The sequence below is a fragment of the Perognathus longimembris genome, chromosome 1, assembly GCF_023159225.1.
Source record: "Perognathus longimembris pacificus isolate PPM17 chromosome 1, ASM2315922v1, whole genome shotgun sequence".
Lineage (NCBI taxonomy): Eukaryota > Metazoa > Chordata > Mammalia > Rodentia > Heteromyidae > Perognathus > Perognathus longimembris.
Window position 1 is genome coordinate 2,819,792 of NC_063161.1, and position 17,418 is coordinate 2,837,209.

Below are 17,418 nucleotides of genomic sequence, written 5' to 3' on the forward strand. Positions count from 1 at the left end.
TGTGGGCTCCTCCAGGAGGCCCCAGAGCGTGGCATGGAGGTCTCAGAGCTCACACGGAGGGGGTGTCAGACGTGGCTGGCAGAGCGTGGCACGGGGAGGGTGTGATTGACGTGGCTGGCAGAGCGTGGCACGGGGAGGGTGTGATTGACGTGGCTGGCAGAGCGTGGCACGGGGAGGGTGTGATTGACGTGGCTGGCAGAGCGTGGCACGGGGAGGGTGTGATTGACGTGGCTGGCAGAGCGTGGCACGGGGAGGGTGTGATGGAGACGTGGCTGGCAGAGCGTGGCACGGGGAGGGTGTGATGGAGACGTGGCTGGCAGAGCGTGGCACGGGGAGGGTGTGATTGACGTGGCTGGCAGAGCGTGGCACGGGGAGGGTGTGATTGACGTGGCTGGCGGAGCGTGGCACGGGGAGGGTGTGATTGACGTGGCTGGCAGAGCGTGGCACGGGGAGGGTGTGATTGACGTGGCTGGCAGAGCGTGGCACGGGGAGGGTGTGATGGAGACGTGGCTGGCAGAGCGTGGCACGGGGAGGGTGTGATTGACGTGGCTGGCAGAGCGTGGCACGGGGAGGGTGTGATGGAGACGTGGCTGGCAGAGCGTGGCACGGGGAGGGTGTGATGGAGACGTGGCTGGCAGAGCGTGGCACGGGGAGGGTGTGATTGACGTGGCTGGCAGAGCGTGGCACGGGGAGGGTGTGATTGACGTGGCTGGCAGAGCGTGGCACGGGGAGGGTGTGATTGACGTGGCTGGCAGAGCGTGGCACGGGGAGGGTGTGATTGACGTGGCTGGCAGAGCGTGGCACGGGAGGGTGTGATGGAGACGTGGCTGGCGGAGCGTGGCACGGGGAGGGTGTGATGGAGACGTGGCTAGCAGAGCGTGGCACGGGGAGGGTGTGATGGAGACGTGGCTGGCAGAGCGTGGCACGGGAGGGTGTGATGGAGACGTGGCTGGCAGAGCGTGGCACGGGGAGGGTGTGATGGAGACGTGGCTAGCAGAGCGTGGCACGGGGAGGGTGTGATGGAGACGTGGCTGGCAGAGCGTGGCACGGGGAGGGTGTGATGGAGACGTGGCTGGCAGAGCGTGGCACGGGGAGGGTGTGATTGACGTGGCTGGCAGAGCGTGGCACGGGGAGGGTGTGATTGACGTGGCTGGCAGAGCGTGGCACGAGGAGGGTGTGATGGAGACGTGGCTGGCAGAGCGTGGCACGGGGAGGGTGTGATGGAGACGTGGCTGGCAGAGCGTGGCACGGGGAGGGTGTGATTGACGTGGCTGGCAGAGCGTGGCACGGGGAGGGTGTGATGGAGACGTGGCTGGCAGAGCGTGGCACGGGGAGGGTGTGATGGAGACGTGGCTGGCACGGTGTGGCACGGGGAGGGGTGTGATCCAGACACTGAGGTCATTCCTGCCCATCCATCTACACCAAGGCCCCCTCTCCTGCCGTGAGCCCCCCTACGCCGCGCCCCGGCAGCCCTGACCCCCCCCCATCCTAGCCACGCAGCAACTGTAGCGTAGGCCCAGGAGGAGGCTCTTGGCTGGCCAGGTATCGGCAGGGGGAGGGCAGCAACGGGCCTGGACCAACGTTCTGCCGACGACAGCGCCCGTGGCCCGTGTAGCCCACCCACGGACAGCGCGCCAGCCCGCGGCCTCCGTGCTGGTGTCTGCAGGGCAGCTGGAAGGTGCTGTACCACGCTTGCCCCCCACCCCGGCTCGTGGAGGGAGGAGCAGACAGGAGGGCCCCGCTGCAGTCGCTGTGTGGGGTCCCTGTGCAGCGCAGACCCCGGGAGGGGGGCTTACTGTCACTGCGGGCCAAGCCCAGAGGCCACCACCCGCCACGCCAGTGTCGCACAGCAGCAGACACGCTCATTCACATTCACTCGGTGACACTGCTGGCGCCAGGGGACACGCCGAGCCAGGGACACGGCCGAAGGCGGAAGCGCGGCCTCGGAGGTGCTCGGGACCGGCTGGGCGGGGCGGGACACGCAGCCCGGCTCCTGGGCGGCTGCCGGGGTGAATTACTGACGGCCGCCCGCGGCAGGGCGCCGTCACCGTCTCGTGAGGAATCATCAGGAGGGCAGGGGTCTGGGGGCCGGCGGTGGCGGGCCACCCCTGCAGACACGAGCTGGTTCGGGGCCTGGGAGTCCAAGGCCACGGGCCGGGAGACGGGCGGCGCTCGCTCACCCCCGGCGGACGGGAGGACGACCGAGCAGGGCGGGCACCAGAGGGGCCGGGGGTGGGGGCGCACACCCCTCCCCGCTGTACTCCAGCTGTACCCCACTTGCCCCCACCCCCGGGAAGCAAGCTCCGCGGGCAGGCCCCGGCGGCCGGGTCCGTACCCAGGCCTTAGGCCGGCCGGGGCAGCGAAGGGACACCGGCTGCCCAGTGAGTAGGGCCACACGCGATGAGGGCTCCGCGGGCGGCCGGGGTCACCGACGTCCACGCTGGCATCGTCCTCCCAGCGGGGCCCCGCCTGCCCTGTCCCCCGTGGGTCTTCCCGGGGCCAGGCCGGTCTCCACACACCCGCGCAGAGGAGCCAGCCGGCACCCAGACAAAGCGGCAAGAAAGGCAGCCCAGCGCGGACTCTGGGCCATCTTAACAGAGAGCAGGCTTGCCACCTCTCCCCCCCGCCCCCCCTGCCCGGCGGGGTGGGCGGGGCCCCAGTCTGGGCCACTGGGTCACCCCAGGGCTGGGGACAGCGAGGGCCCCTGGAGCCAGCGTACTCACGGGGTCCCTGAGCTCCTCGCTGTCGCGGGGCGAGGCCCGAGGCACCTTCAGGGGCAGCTCGTCTCCGCCCTCCGTGTCCGAGGCATTGGGGGACTCAGCCAGGTCGAGGAAGTCCTCTCGCTTGTGGCCTCTGAACCTGATCCGGTCCAGCCTCCTCAGCATGTTCAGCCCGGTGCTCCTCTGCCTCACCCGGACATGACGGACGGGCTCCCTGCAAGAGAGGAGAGGCGGCCTGCGTGATCACCGCCCTGGCCCCACCCAGGCCCGGGCCCCACGCGGTGCCCAAAGGGAGCCGAGCCCCTGCGCAAAGGGCACGTCCCGGCCAGCCCCGGCCCCAGGCCGCCCCCCCATACCACCAGGCCAGGCCACCGGGCGCCTCAACCCACCGCCTCCGCCCAGCAGGCCCAAAGAATGCCGGGTCCTGGGCGGGGGACCTTCCTGATCACAGCCTCGTGCAGACCCAAGGGTGCGGGGGAGGGCGGGGGAGAGCTGACCACGCTCCAAAAATGCCAGCGGGTTGTGGGGAACAGGGACGTGCAGCTACACTGGCCTGCCGCGACCGGGGCCAGAATCCCCGGGAAGAGCCGGTCTCGTGCCCCCCCCCCCCGGAGGCCATGCACGGTCCCGTCTGTTCCTAACGCTCCTGGCTCCGCCCTGGGTGCTCGGGGACTGAGCTTGGACCTCCCTTCCTCCAAGGACCCAGGAAAGAGCACTCACCCCCAGAGCGTGGGGTGCTGGCCACTCTTGAGCCTGACCTCCACACCACCAGGGCGGCGGGGGCCTGGCACAGTCGCCCCAGTGCTGGGCGCTGTGTGAACGGCTGGTACAAACACGCACACACACGTGAACCTAGCACGGCCGTGCCCAGGGTGTCCACTCCCCACAGCAGGGCTCCGGAGGAACCCCTACATTTCCAGGGAGCAGTGGACGTGGCCGTTCTCCCCGGAGTGCAGCTGGCCTGGCTTCCCGGCCCGCGGAGGAGGCCCCGGCGCCCGGCGGTGGCCCGCGGCGCCCGCCCTCTGCCGCTGACGGCCTCTCTGGGCAGGATTTGGCTCGGGGACGCCTGACGAGTATCCTGCGCTCTGAGGTGACAAAGACAGAGGTCCTGGCCTGGGCCTAGCCCAGAAAGCCGGGGGAGTGGGGGCAGGGGGCAGCGAGGCAGGGAGCCCCACCCAGTGCCACCCGAGGCCAGGCGGGAAGGGCTTCCGGCCCTCACACCCTCGGGAGCCCAGCAACCGTCATGCCCGTGCCACCCAGGGGCCACGCTTGTCCCGGCTCCTCCCGGCCCAGGACCAGGCAAGCAAGCCGGGGGGATCCCAGAGCCCTCAGGACAGCCGGGGCGCGCCGCGTGTCAGAGCCAGCTCTCCGGGAACACAAGGCAGCGCGACGCCGGACCTGGCACCACGGGACCCCACAGGAGAAGGGACCCCCACACCGCAGTCCCCCGGGAGCCGGCGGGAGGCCAGGAGGGGGAGCCGCGGCCAGCCACGTGGCAAAATGTCACACACAGACACTCTGAGTCCCAGGGGGACTCAAGAGCAGTCCACTCACAAACCTACCCACCAAAACATAGATGACTCTGTACTCGCGAATGCCAGAGAGGAGGGGGATGGGAAAACAACCCACGGGGACACGAAACCGCCAGAACTGGACCACGTGTGAAACGCTTCCACTGAAGAACACTCCCAGCGAGACAGGGAGCACCGGCAGCTAACACAGCTCACGAAGGATCAGAGTTTTAAAAGCGGGAGGGTTACAAGGCCACCTCCTAACTTGGGCTTCAGGACCCACAGATGAGAGAATGTGCTGGAACGCACCTGTAATCCCAGCTTCTCGGGAGCCCGAGGCAGGAGGGGCCAGAGTTTGAAGCCAGTTTGGGCAAAGTTAGTGAGACTCTTCCTCGAAAGCAAAAGTTACTTATTTACTTATTTAGTGCTGGTCCTGGGGCTTAAACTCAGGGCCTAGGTGCTGCCCCTTGGCTTTTTTTGCTCAAGGCTGCCGCTCTACCAATTGAGCCACAGCCTTGCTTTTTTGACAGTTTATTGGAGGTAAGTCTTACAGAATTTTCTCCCTAGGCTGGCCTTAAACCCTGGTCCTCAGATTCCAGCCTCCTAAGTAGCTAGGACTATAGGTGTGTGGCACCTGCCTCCAGTACAAAAGCAATTTTTTTTAAAGCTGCAGGGAGGGCTGGGAAGAGAGCTTGCCTCGTATACATGAAGCCCTGGGTTCGATTCCCCAGCACCACATATACAGAAAAGGCCAGAAGTGGCGCTGTGGCGCAAGTGGCAGAGTGCTAGCCTTGAGCAAAAAGAAGCCAGGGACAGTGCTCAGGCCCTGAGTCCAAGGCCCAGGACTGGCAGAAAAATAAATAAATAAAAAATAAAGCTGCAGGGAAAGAGGGGTGAAACCTAGGCTGTAGGAGGCCGTGCGTTCTATCCTAGCAACACCACACATACACACACACACACACACACACGCACACACGTGTCCCTGGAGCTGGAGCTCTAGCTCTTCACTCTGACCCTCAGAATCCTCGGGTCAAACCCAAGACACAGGGTACATGTGATCTGGGGTCACAGGCAAAGGCCACTGTGAGTCACCCTCACCCTCTGAGTTGTATGCTGGGTCCAAGATTCTGGAAAGTGCACGTGGCCTCACACAGGACACTGGTCACAAACCTCACTGACTGGTCACACGTGCGGGGGACACGGGAAGGACCGGCCCTGCCCTGAGATGTCGGATCAGGTTGGTTTTCAACAGCTCTCTCCAGATGCCCTGAGCTACTTCCACATGCTTTCTTTTCCCTTCCGGTGGCAGTGGGGTTGGACGCACCCCCCCCCCCGCCCTTGCCAGGCCAGCGCTCCCTCACTTGAGCCACAGCCCTCTCCCTATTCCACGTTCCTTGTTTTCCCAAGACAGTCTCGGGTTTTTGCCCAGACCGGCCTCAAGTCATGACGCCTCTACCGAGTCCTCCTGCACACCCGGACCGCGGGGCCCCCCTGAACACCAGCTCGGCCTTCCTCTGACAGACACACGGGGGAGGCGTACGGGGTGTGCCGAGGCCTACTTCCTTTCCTCCTGGAAATGTCTAGCCGGGGTTCCTGCTGTTGGAAGATGCCGACAGAAAGGAGGAGGCTGCCGGGCCCCGAGGCCCTGGGCACCCGGGCAGGGGCCCCTTGTCTGGGGCTGGCCGATGGGACCGGGGCGAAGGGACGGAGGATCCGGACTGCCGCCATCTGACCTGAAGGCGTGAGAGCTCCCCGTGGCGGCTGCCTGCCAGCCACCAGCTCGGCGCCACACCCGGGGTCCAGACGGCCGCTTTCGTGAGCCTGGGGCGGGACTCGAACGCACAGCCCGCCGGAGCACGGGTTCCCTGAGGGACCCGCCACCTGGAACACCTGTTCCTTGCCTCAAACGTGTGAGTTCCTCAAAAAGACAAACTCTTAGTCAGTGGCTCACCCTGGAATCCTAGCTACTCAGGAAGCTAAGATCAGAAGATCAAGGTTCAAATCCAGACCAGCCCTCCCCCCCCAAGTCCACACGATTCTATCTCTAGTTAACCAGCAAAATGCCAGACTAGAAGCATAGCTCAAGCGGCGAGCACTGAGCGCTGAGCAGGAAAGCCTGAGTGGAAGCGGGAGGCCCCGAGTTCCAGCCACGATCGGCAAAAGGAAAACACCAAAAAACAACAGACGCAGACAAATGCTTCCCGCAGCCGTGAGAAGGGAGCAAGCTCACTGTGCCGAGCCGGCCACAGGGCCGGGAGGGCCGGCCGTGCCCCCGCCCGCCCGCCGCGGTCAGCACCCCCCAACGGGGAAGCGGCCTCCCCGTCCCGGACGACCTCACCCGGGCCCTAGCCGCGAGGGCCCTCTCTGCAGTTACAGTCGTTTCCACAGAGTCCAGAAGGGCACGAAGACGGGGCGACACTGTCCAACCCCTCACGCCCGGCTGCGGGTAGGGAAAGCGACTGAGGCCCCCCGAGGGGGGTGCCGCCCCCACGGACCCAGGATGAGGTCTCAGAGGCCAAGGACTCCGCCGGGCTTTCCCTGCCCGTGCTGTCCCGGGGCGCTGCCCTGTGTGCCCCTCTGCCCTCGGAACGCCCCCCACCCCAGGGGGGCAGGCGGCTCCTCGGCCCACGCCTCCCCCTGCCCTCGTCCCTCTCCACACCCTGCTTCTGAGGGGGCCCTCCCGCAGCGACACCAGGGGTCCTCCCAAAGGAGCCGACCTTCTAGAAGGAAGTGTCGTTCTCTAGCAGGAGAAGGCTCCAGAAGAGCGGGCACTCACCGCGTGCGCCCGCCCTCCCGGGGCCTGGCCGCCGCCACCGGCCACCCCGCTGGAGACGCTCGGGAAGGGCCCAGCCGCAGCCCCCACCAGACCCCGGGCCCCCATCCCTGGGAGCCGGCTGCCCCACGGGGAGCGCGGCGAGGCCCACGGGCCGCGCCCCTGCCGCCGAGACCCGGGGGACCCCGCTCGCCTCCCGTCCCCTCTCGGCACGCAGGCCGCGGTCCAGGCCGCTCATCCTGCAGCCCGGCCCGCTGCTGTGGAAACCGCCCGGGGCTTCCGGGTGCACAAAGGGGGCAGTGTCTGGGAGCCCGCCCTCGGGCACCGCGGAGGCCTTCATTTCCCTTCCCAAGTCCAAAACAAAACATAAAACGCGGGCCCCTGGCGCTTGCTTGGGCCGCAGCCCCTCCAACAGCTCTGGCTGCCCAGAGCCTTCCTTTGAGCTCTGACCAAGTGCTGGGTCCCCAGCCAGGGCCTCTCCTCCCCAGCCCCCCTCAGCCCCCCCCCAAGCTGGTGACTCTCCCAACAGCCCACTTTCCCACGTGATGCCAACCCTGGAGACTCAGCAAGGCTCGGGAGGGGGACGGAAGGGGGCTCACACAATCAGGGGTGGAGCAAGACCCAACGTCTGACCCTCTGCCACGTCCCAGGCTTTGGGGGGGAAGATGGCCCCTAAGCCCCGAGGTCAGAAAGGCTTGGGATGGCGGCAGACCCCTGGAGCAGCTGGAGGGAGCACGAGGCTGGAGCACCACGGGGCTGCCAAGGCTGGCCACGTCAAGCGGGAAGTCGACCAACAGCACGGCCGAGGCCCAGATCCAGATAATATCAGGTCCCACGTCCCTTCCCACAACCCCCCTGCCTGTCCCCCAAGGGGCCAGACCCAAGGACCCCAATGCACACACAGCTTCCGCCAGCCAGCCAGCCCCGTGTCCCAGGCCAGTCTGGATCCCGGCGGCCCTCGCGGGGGTTTATGGCGCGACCTCCGACCCTGCACTGTGCTCACACTCCCTCCGCCGGATTACCCCTCGGGTCTGCAGACTGAGCAGTCCGCCGGACCCCCGAAGGCTCCTGGCTTCGAGACCCCTCACGTCACCGAGAGGAGAGGCGCACACGCCTCCAGGAAGAGGGAAGAGAACGCCGAGTAACCACAGGGCCCCGCGTCCTTATCTGATTTGAAGTTTACATACTTTCATCTTGATTGACGGCCGGCGCACGGAATAGTCCTGAAAGCCCGGCAGTCGGCTCTCGGGAGGTGGCGCAGCCGTGTCCAGGACCCCTCCTCTCCAGAGGTCCCGGTCCCCGGGGGCAGGGACCCCCCCCGCTGGCCCGCCTCCTTCCCCCCTCCTCCGGGGCAGGTGTGCGACACCGGGGCTGGAAGAGCGGGCAGGCCTCCCGAGAGGCGAGCGGGCACCGCGCACCTGTTCCCGGCTGGGACTCGCGTCTCGGGCGGGAAGGGGCACGCCTAAGGAATGCCGCCAGAAGCAGCGGGGTGCAGGGGCATCTCTGACCCCTGGTGACCTCAGGAGGTCCCCAAGGAGGCCCGGGGCCTGCCTGGCCTGCACACGCTGCCTGGGCCCCTCCCTCCCTCCCGCTGTCCCCTCCCCGTCACCTGCTCCACTCCACACCTATGCTCACCGCCAGGTATGGCTCTCCGGCTCGGGGGGGGGGGGGGGGTCGCCAGAGCCTGCCGGGGACAGCCCAGCGCGACGCGGCGCAGAGTCTGAGGTCACCTCAGGCTTTCAGCCGGGGTCCTCGTGGGGGCCGTTCCTGTGGCCAAGTGTCCCCGCCCCCCCCGGAGTCTGGGGCTGTGACACAGCCACCTCGCCACAGGGTCTCGATCCTGCCCCCGCCCCCTCGACCCCCCGCCATGGGTAGACCCGGGGCCCCTCCATCGATCACCGGAACGTCCACGAGCCAGGAACCCACAGCAAGCGACTCAGAGGGCAGCACCGCACCTCCCGGCGAAGAGGGCAGGCGCGGCCCACAGCGCCCGGGCACGGTCCTCCCAGACGGCCCCCTCCTCCCAAGTGCAGTCCTCCAGCAGCGGACGGCGCCCTCCGCCCCCGCCACCAATGACCACAGCGGCCAAGCCCCACCCCCCCACACACCTACACGTGTCACCAAAGGAAGGTCCCCACGGCCCAACCCCGACGAGCAGACTAAGAACACGCCGAGACCCAGAACACGCCCCCCCCCCGCTGCCCCCTAGAGGCCAGGGCTACGCACACGCAGAACAGCCGTGAAGACAAATGGACACAAAGCCCGACATCCATACCAACTTCCCCCAAAACACTAGCCTACAAGCCAAACCGCGATGTGTGTGTTCTAATTAAAGCCGGCTGAGAAAACCCGTGAAATGAGGGAGGGAGGGAGGGTGGGCAGGAAGGAGGGAGGGAGGAAGGGAGGGAGAGGGAGGGAGGGAAGGGAGGGAGGGAGGGAGGGAGGGAGGGAGGGTGGGAAGGAGGGAGGGAGGAAGGGAAGGGAGGGAGAGGGGGAGGGAAGGAAGGAGGGAGGGGGGAGGAGGGAAGGGCACCGCTCTCCACCTGTGGGCCTGAGATCCCGACTCACCACATCTCACGCCGCAGCCCTTCTGTCCTCAGACCCTTTAATCCCGGGGAGACGGAGCCTCTCAGACGTGGAGGTACCGCACCCCGGCTTTCTGATCCCCTTCCTTCGCGGCACACGTCCTGCCGGAACCCCCCCGGCGGGCAGGCGGGGTCTGCCCGCCGCCCGGGTGCCGCCCCGAGCCCACACCTGAGGAGGCTCCGGCCCCCAGCGGCCCCGGGCCGCCCGCTCCTGCCCGCGGAGCCCCCTCCCACCCCCGGGGCGCGGAGCCCAGCGCCCGGCTCTGGCTGTGGGCTCCTGGCGAGGGCAGGACTCAACGCAGGCTGGAGACCTGGCTGGACCAGATGAACAGGTTGTGGGACCACACCACGAAGGGTGGTGCCGGTCCTCCTGGAGGGAGCGCGCGGAGGAGGTGTCCAGCCAGCGAAGGGCCCCGGTGGCAGTGGGAAGGCCCCCAGGGGCTGGGGGGGGCTGCCTCTGGACCCTGATGCCCAACCTCCACAGCGGTGATCGCAGCTGAGAGGGGCAGGAAGAACCAGGGCCCAGAGACCCCAGGGGCCCCGGCATCCGCCCACCCGGGGCAGGGCGCTCGGCCCCGCGCCAAGGGGCCTCACGGCAGGTCACCTGGCCACACACACACACACCTGAGGACACCGATCCCATCTGCCGCAGAAATGCCGCTTAACCACCCAAGGCCGCGGCCCCCGCGTGCGCGCCCGGCCGGCCCTGCTCCCCGGAGCAAGGGTCCTGGGGTCAGTCCAGGCCAAGCAGCGGAGACACCGCCCGGCGCGGTGACCCCTGACCTCCCCACACCGTATCGACCTGGAGCTGTGACAAGTGACTCAGGGACAAACACACAGTGGGTGTCAGGAGAGGAAATCCATCCTCACTAGCCGGTAGACGCTTCCAGAAAGCAGCCTCGGGGTCGGCGGGGGCTGGGGCCAGGAGAGGAGGGCGCTCACCCTCTGCACGGCCTCTGGCCGGTTCCTGCCCCTTCCCGGATGCGTGCCTCCACTTCCCCGAGTGGGCCAGGAAGCTAGCCAAGGTGAGAAAGGGCGTTGGGAGTGGCTGGGGCCAGACAACTCCCGGAGGACGGAGCCGGGCCAGCATCCAGCCTCGAACCTGCCGGGCAGGGCGGCCGCCCCCTCCACAGGCAGGGCCGTGCTTCTCCGCGCCCGGGAGCGTGGGCCTCCTGACCCGGCGTGACTCAGGGGCGCTCAGAGGCGCGGGCCAGGCACAGGGCCGCCCCGGGCTGCACCCAGGCTGACCCAGCACGACGCCCGCCACCTCCCGACCGCGTCAGACGCACAGCCGGCCTCTGGCTCTCGGGGAGGGCCTCGCGGGCAGTGCCCGGCCACTCGCGGCTTGAGCGAGACCCACAGACAGCCCAGGAGACCCGAGCGGGAAGAGACTTCTACCGGGAAAAGCAGCCCGTTCTGAGCTGGGGGTGGTGGCTCATACCCGCGATCCCAGCTACTCAAGATGGGCAGGAGAGCGTGTAAGACTCTGATGTCCAATTAACCACCAAAAAGCCAGAAGCGGAGCTGTGGCTCAAGTGGCAGAGCGCCATCCTTGAGTGAAAAAGCTCAGGGGCAGCACCTCAGCCCTAAATCCTACCCCTTGTAGCAGCGCATTGAAAAGGGAAATGTAAGCAGACAGAAAGGGCGATTGGTCCATCAGGTCCAAACGTAAGGGGGGGGAGAACGAGAGGAGGCCCCCAACCAGTCTGTCTCATAGTCCCATCACTCAAAGCCTCTCGCTTCGCCCCCCACCTGCCCCGCCCCGCCCCAGGCAGACCAGGAGTGCCTCCCTCCCGCCCCGCCCTCCCCCCCCACCCCCCGCAGGAGGCAAGCCGTCTATAGCAAGCATCCCTAGAGAGGTGTGGGGAGAAAGAAGCAGGCCAGAATCTAGGAATGGCTAGAACCGACCACATGTCACCGAGACTCCCTTCTCCACTAAAAAGGAAGCCATGGGGGGAAGATCCTTTAACCTCAGCCGTCGCTATGCGCAGACTGCAAACAGGACGGATAGAACCGACTCCCTTCCTGGGTTTGTTCAAATGCGTTTTTCTCTCTTGCAAACCCACATGGAGATAGTTCTAATTTAGGTTATGTTGGGGGGGGGGGAGGATAAGCACAGAGCAGCGCTTCTATCTTCTAATTACGCAGGATTTAGGACAAAATATTCATGTACGCGACGCAGGAATTCTTTATAAATAGGTCACAATGGGCTGCTTTCGTTGCCAAGACTCTTCACACCCACTGGCACATGGGCCACTCTTCCATATAGAAACTGGCCACGGCTCGGAACGCCAACAGCTCCCCCCCCACCCCCGGGCCTGCCCCACCCCGAAAGGGCAGGGCGTGGGTGCCAGCCACCAGAATGCCTTCCAAAGACAACCGCAGGCATGTCCTGGGAGCATCACCGGGAGCACCGGAACTCAGAGCCCGGATCAAGTCTGGCTTCTGTGGGGCCCAGGGGTAGGAGGGAGACTCCTCCTGAAACTGAGAACACTGCACCCAGCACCTGGCCGCCCAGGACTCTGCACAAAGCACCTGACCGCCCAGGACTCTGCACCTAGCACCTGGCCACCCAGGACTCTGCACCCAGCACCTGGCCACCAAGGACTCTGCACCCAGCACCTGGCCGCCCAGGACTCTGCACCTAGCACCTGACCACCCAGGACTCTGCACCCAGTACTTGGCCGCCCAGGACTCTGCACCCAGCACCTGGCTGCCCAGGACTCTGCACCTAGCACCTGACCACCCAGGACCCTGCACCCAGCACCTGGCCACCCAGTACTCTGCACCCAGCACCTCACTGCCCGGGACTCTGCACCCAGCACCTGACCACCCGGAACTCTGCACCCAGCACCTGACCGCCCGGGACTCTGCTGCACGCAGCACCTGACCTGGGCAGTCCACACGTGAACGAACCCCACCCAGAGGCGCGCTGGATGCTCTCCTTATGAATCAGCACAGCAACAGTTCCCACTCACGCTGGACTATTTTTAATCCTACAATTAGGTGCCCGATTGTTAAAAGACACAACTTCGCCTACCTTAAAGGAACAATACTTATTTGTCAATTAAGTCGGGGTGGGGGGGAGTGGAGGAGGACTCACCCCGGGGCGTGTGATCCCGCGGGGAAGCCACCGGCTGCGTGCCCTGCCTGGGCCGCGGGGGCCGCGGGGACGGGCTGGGTCGGGCGGCCGGCCCTCTCCTCCGCTGTGCTGTGCGGCCACCGTGCTACCTGCCCTCAGCCCAGAGCTCGGGGCGGGGGGCGGGGGGAGGACAACAGCCTCGCGGTCCTCGGAGGGCCCCTCAACACCATCCCCCACCTCCTGAGTGTCCCCAGCAACTACGAGGGGGGGGCGCAGGCCCCCCGGGGAGCCCGGAGCGGCTGTGAGCCTCCCCACGGACTCGCGCGGCACATCGGGGTCCACGCCCACAAACCCCAGCGGCCAGCACGGCGGCGGCGGCGACTTCCCTAAGTCCCCGATGGGCGAGTCCACGGCGAGGGGGCTGCGCGACCTCCCTTCCACCGCGGCCGGGCGGCTGTTCTGGACTCCCTGGCCCGCGAGGAGGCCCCGCCCGCCTTCCTCCGTGGCTGCCGGCACTCACCGGACTCCAGCCCCGGCTCCCCCGCCCCCCGCCCGCCCCCTCCCCAGGTCGCCAGCAAAGGTGCCCATGAGGACTCACCCAGCAGCAGCCCGGGCCCCGGGTGGGTCGCACCGGGGACAGGAGCCTCTCCCTGGGCAGCCCTGGCGTCCTGGCCTGCCCGGCCCCGGGTCCCCCCGTCCTTGCCCTCCCCGGCACCTTCCCGCCTCTCAGACCAAGACTACATCTCCTGCCGTCCAGAGGGCGCGGGCAGTGGGCACCGGGGGCCCTGGGGGGGGGCGGTGCACGTGGCGGAGATGTCCAAAGACACCTGTGACGTGGGCCGCGGGAGGCGCTACGCGTGGGTGCACCCCCAAAGCCACGAGGAGGGGTGAGTGAAGACACACGGACGCTTTGAGGGACGGACGTGTGGGCTGAGAGCGACGGGGGCCCCCCCCCCTCCGGGAGCCGCGCCAGGACCCGCCAGATCCCCATGTCCTCAGCTTCCCGTGACCCCAGGGGGTGGCGGCCACCCCCACACATCCCTGGGCCCGGCAGGGGTTCAGATAACGGACGGACGGCTCCCTCTCCTTCCCCTTGGGGCAGCCCCGCCCCTGCAAGACCACGCTACTCCACTGAGGCAGAGACCCCGCCACCCAGGCCCCCACCCCCTGGTATCCCCTGCCTTGCGAGGGTCCCCCCAGCACCCAGGGTCCCAGGAGCCAAGGGCAGGTGCGCGGGAAGGGAGCTCCGCAACCTTCAGACGCGCTGTGTTCTGCGGGCACCGCCCAGCGAGCGCCGGGAGCCCGTGGCCTGGGCCACCTGCACGTGCTCCCCCCAAACCTTCGGGGACCATCAGGACCTGGCCCAAGGGACACAGGAGCTGGGAGCCTGACTGTGGGATCCTGGAGGGGGCCGGGGAAGGAGCAGGGCGTCCAGGCAGGGCTGGGCAGGGGGGAGGAAGGCAGCCCCCAGCTCTGGGGAGAGAGCCCCCCAGTCCCCGCTCTGAGGTGGCCACCGCTCCACGCACAGGGCCTTGTCATGGCTTACAGTGCTTGGCCAGAGGCCGGCTCCCCTATTCCTGGCCTCCAGGAGGACAATGGGGCCCAGACACTGGCCCCGGGCACCAGCTGTCCGGAGGGCCAGTGGGCCCTCTCCTCATCACAGGCGGGGCAGCAGGGCCCCAGCACCACCTGGGCTGCCCCCCCCCCAACTCCAGGGCACCCTCTCCAGCAGCAGAGAAGGCCGGGGGGCTGGCTCCCCAGGGCTGGCCCAACCTGAGACTCCCAAGGCCAGACGCCCAGCTCCAAGTCGCTCCGAGAGCGCAGGCCGAGGTCAGCACGGCCGCCCTCCCGCGCCTCCACCCCACCCTCCACGCCCCTCCCAGACCGGGCCTGGGCCTCCCGCCCGCCCCTGGGTCTCCAGACACCACTAAGGGGATCTGAGTCCTTCCCATGGGCAGAGCGGGGGGGGGGGGGGGCAGGGGTCACCCTCAGTGCCATCCTCCAGGGGCTCCGCCCTGGTGCCGCGGGTGAGTGACTCATCGCTCGCTTCCTCTCCACACCACCGACTCCCCCACCTCGGCACACGGGGGCACCCCCACCGGGGGGCGGCGGGCCCGAAGGGCAGCACGTGTCAACGCTCGGGCTCCTCCTTGGGGGCTCTCCCTCCGCACCCCAGTCTCTGCCCCCACTCCACCTTCGCTCTCTTCTGGTGGCACGCCTGTGGAGCGATTCACACCTCCCCCCTCCCCCCCCCCACATTCCCCAGTGACGGCTGCTCAGCAAGATGTCACCTTCCTTGGGGCCCAGGAACTGCGAGGCCTCCAGGCCAAGCCTTGAGGCCGGGCACCAACCGCAGACCCCACCCCGCCAGCCCGCTCCGTCCCCGCGGCCTGCCGGTCCCACCCGCCGCGGGGGGGCCTCCCGTGCCCTCTTCCTCTCTCCTCAGTCAACAGGAGAGGAACTGCAGCTGCAGAAGCCACCGTGAGACCCTAGACGAGCGAGTCCCAGGGGGCTGTGTGTCCATTCTGACAGCCGGGCTTCCCGGTTCCCCCCACACACCCGCCCCCACCCTGTCCTCCGGGCTCCCTGCGGAGATGCCATCTTGGGAGATGGCCCACGCTCCGCTCAGTTCCCAGCAGTGATCGCCGGCTGCTGGGCTCCGAGCTCCCTCCCGGGGCCCCGGCTCAGCTCCGTGGAGAGCTCCTCCAGCGAGGGGCCCCGCCCGCCCGCCCCGCCGGGATCACAGCGGGGCTGGCCGGCCTCGAGCTCCCTCTCTCCTGCTTCATTCAGTCTCTGCAACGCTGGGACTGCAAGCGTGTGACACATCCTCTTAGCGACTCAGGCTGCTCAGCATTTTATTTGATGTTTTTCTTAAGGCCTGGGCACTTTCCCTGAGCTTCTTCCTACTCTAGGCGAGCACTCTACCAAGTCTGTCCAAGCTTTCTGCTGGAGAGGGGCAGTTCCCAGACTTTTCCTGTCCTGGGAGCTGGCGTTGAACTGCGTGTGAGCCTCAGGTCTCAGCCTCCTGAGTAGCTAAGGTCACAAGGGAGAGCCACCAGCACCCAGCTGCTTCAAAATCCTAACTGTCACGTGTCCGCGTTCAGGTTCCACGAGCAGAAGACAGCCGCGCTTCCCTGAGCTGCGAACCCCCGAGCTCGGTCCCTCCCCGGGCTGCCGTGCAGGTCCGGCAGCGTCACCTGCGGCCGCTCTCCCGGGCAAGCAGGGAGGTGCCCCGGTCCACATAACCCAGCCGCACACTCGGCAACCACACAGACAGCACCCCTGCAGGCCAGGGCCACCTGCAGCTGATGACGGCCTGGCCGTCGCAGGAGGAGCAGGCCGCAGCCTCGGCCTGCAGAGCGGGGAGGGCCGAGGCCAGCCGGGCTTGGACAGGGAACTGGGGGTGGAGGGCGCCCTGAGCCACAGAACCCCAGCAGGCGGCCCAGGCCGGGGATGGGCGGACCGGGCCGCGTCGGCCTCGCCCCCGTGAAGAGCCACTCGGGAGGACGGCCGAGCGCAGGCCAGCTCCCAGAGACCCTGCTGGGGGGCGGGGGGGGCCCCCACTGGGCAGACGGCCCAGGTCCTGCTCTCAACAGCTCCTGGCCCGCTCCACCTGCTTCCTGAGACCCCGCCCGGGATGGGGAACGTGGGAGTGGAGCCGGGGCCTCCACGGCACGCTGCCCTCCCCCTCCCCCTCCCCCTCCCCAGGAGCCCGAGCCTGAGCCGCGCCAGGAAGGCCAGCGAGTGGCGGAGGCCTCGCCCGGCCTGGACACCCCGACTCCAGCCCCTGCGCGGGGGGCTCCCCTCCTCCCGCTCACGCCTGTCCACCGGGGGCCCCACGGCCGGGGACCCTCTGCCTCCCGGGTCTCCCGCTCACCGTGGGCTCCCACAGCCTCGTCCAGGCCCGGGCTGGCTCCGCTCCACGCCCCAGGAGGGGAGGGGAGGGGAGGGGCTGTGGCTGGTGTCCGAGCCAGGATCCCTGCTCCCACAGGAAGGGGAACCCAACAGCCTAACAGGCTGATCCCGAAAAGAAAACCCCCGCTTGGAGCCCGGCAGAGCAGCCCCCGCGACGGCGGCACGCTCCTCCCCGTATAGGCCCAGGCCCGGTGCCCGGCTCTCCCCCCACGAGCGCGGTGCGGTCCACACAGCCTCCCCGCCACGCCTTCACCCGCGCGGCTGGCACACGCAGGGCCCCGCTCGCGTCACGCAGCGGGCGGGACCCCAGGTGCCAAACCGCCCCGCGGCGCCCGGCCCAGCACCCCAGCCCGGCTCTGCGGGGGACTCGGCACCCGACTCCCTCCCGACCTCCCGCCCCCTCCGCCTACACGTTCCCCGCACCCGGATCCCCGCTGCCTGGCTCAGATCCCATCCCCGCTCCTGGGGGAGGGGCCAGGGCCCGGGACACCCCTGAGCCGCTGTACAGAAAAGAAGCAGAGGTGCAGAGCCCTGGTCAGCAGGGCTGGGGTGTCCACCCGGCTCCCAGTTCACAAACAGCCCGCGCGGTATTCCCGGTGTGCACAGCCTTTCCCAGAAAGGCGACCGGCGAGCCCGCCCTGCTCCGCGGATGGCTCCGTGGATGGAGACGGTCAGAGGCTACCCCCGTCACGGCGGCAAGTCCAGAGGCAGGCAGGAGACAGACCCCGCCGGGATCACAGCCCCAAAGGCTCAGAGCACCGAGGCGACCTGGGAAGGAGAGACCACTCAGGTGGTTCACAGAGGGCCCCGTGCTCAGATCTCAAAGGGGCTG

General features: G+C 67.9%; 1 protein-coding gene across 1 annotated transcript in view; it reads right to left on the reverse strand.

Moving 5' to 3' along the window:
• The window catches only part of Gramd4 (GRAM domain containing 4), a 57,555-nt gene that overhangs the window by 33,920 nt on the left and 6,217 nt on the right, over window positions 1-17,418 (reverse strand). Inside the window, exon 2 of the mRNA XM_048353897.1 lies at window positions 2,724-2,934. Coding sequence (XP_048209854.1) covers window positions 2,724-2,934 — 211 coding nt within the window. The remainder of the gene's footprint in view (window positions 1-2,723; window positions 2,935-17,418) is intronic.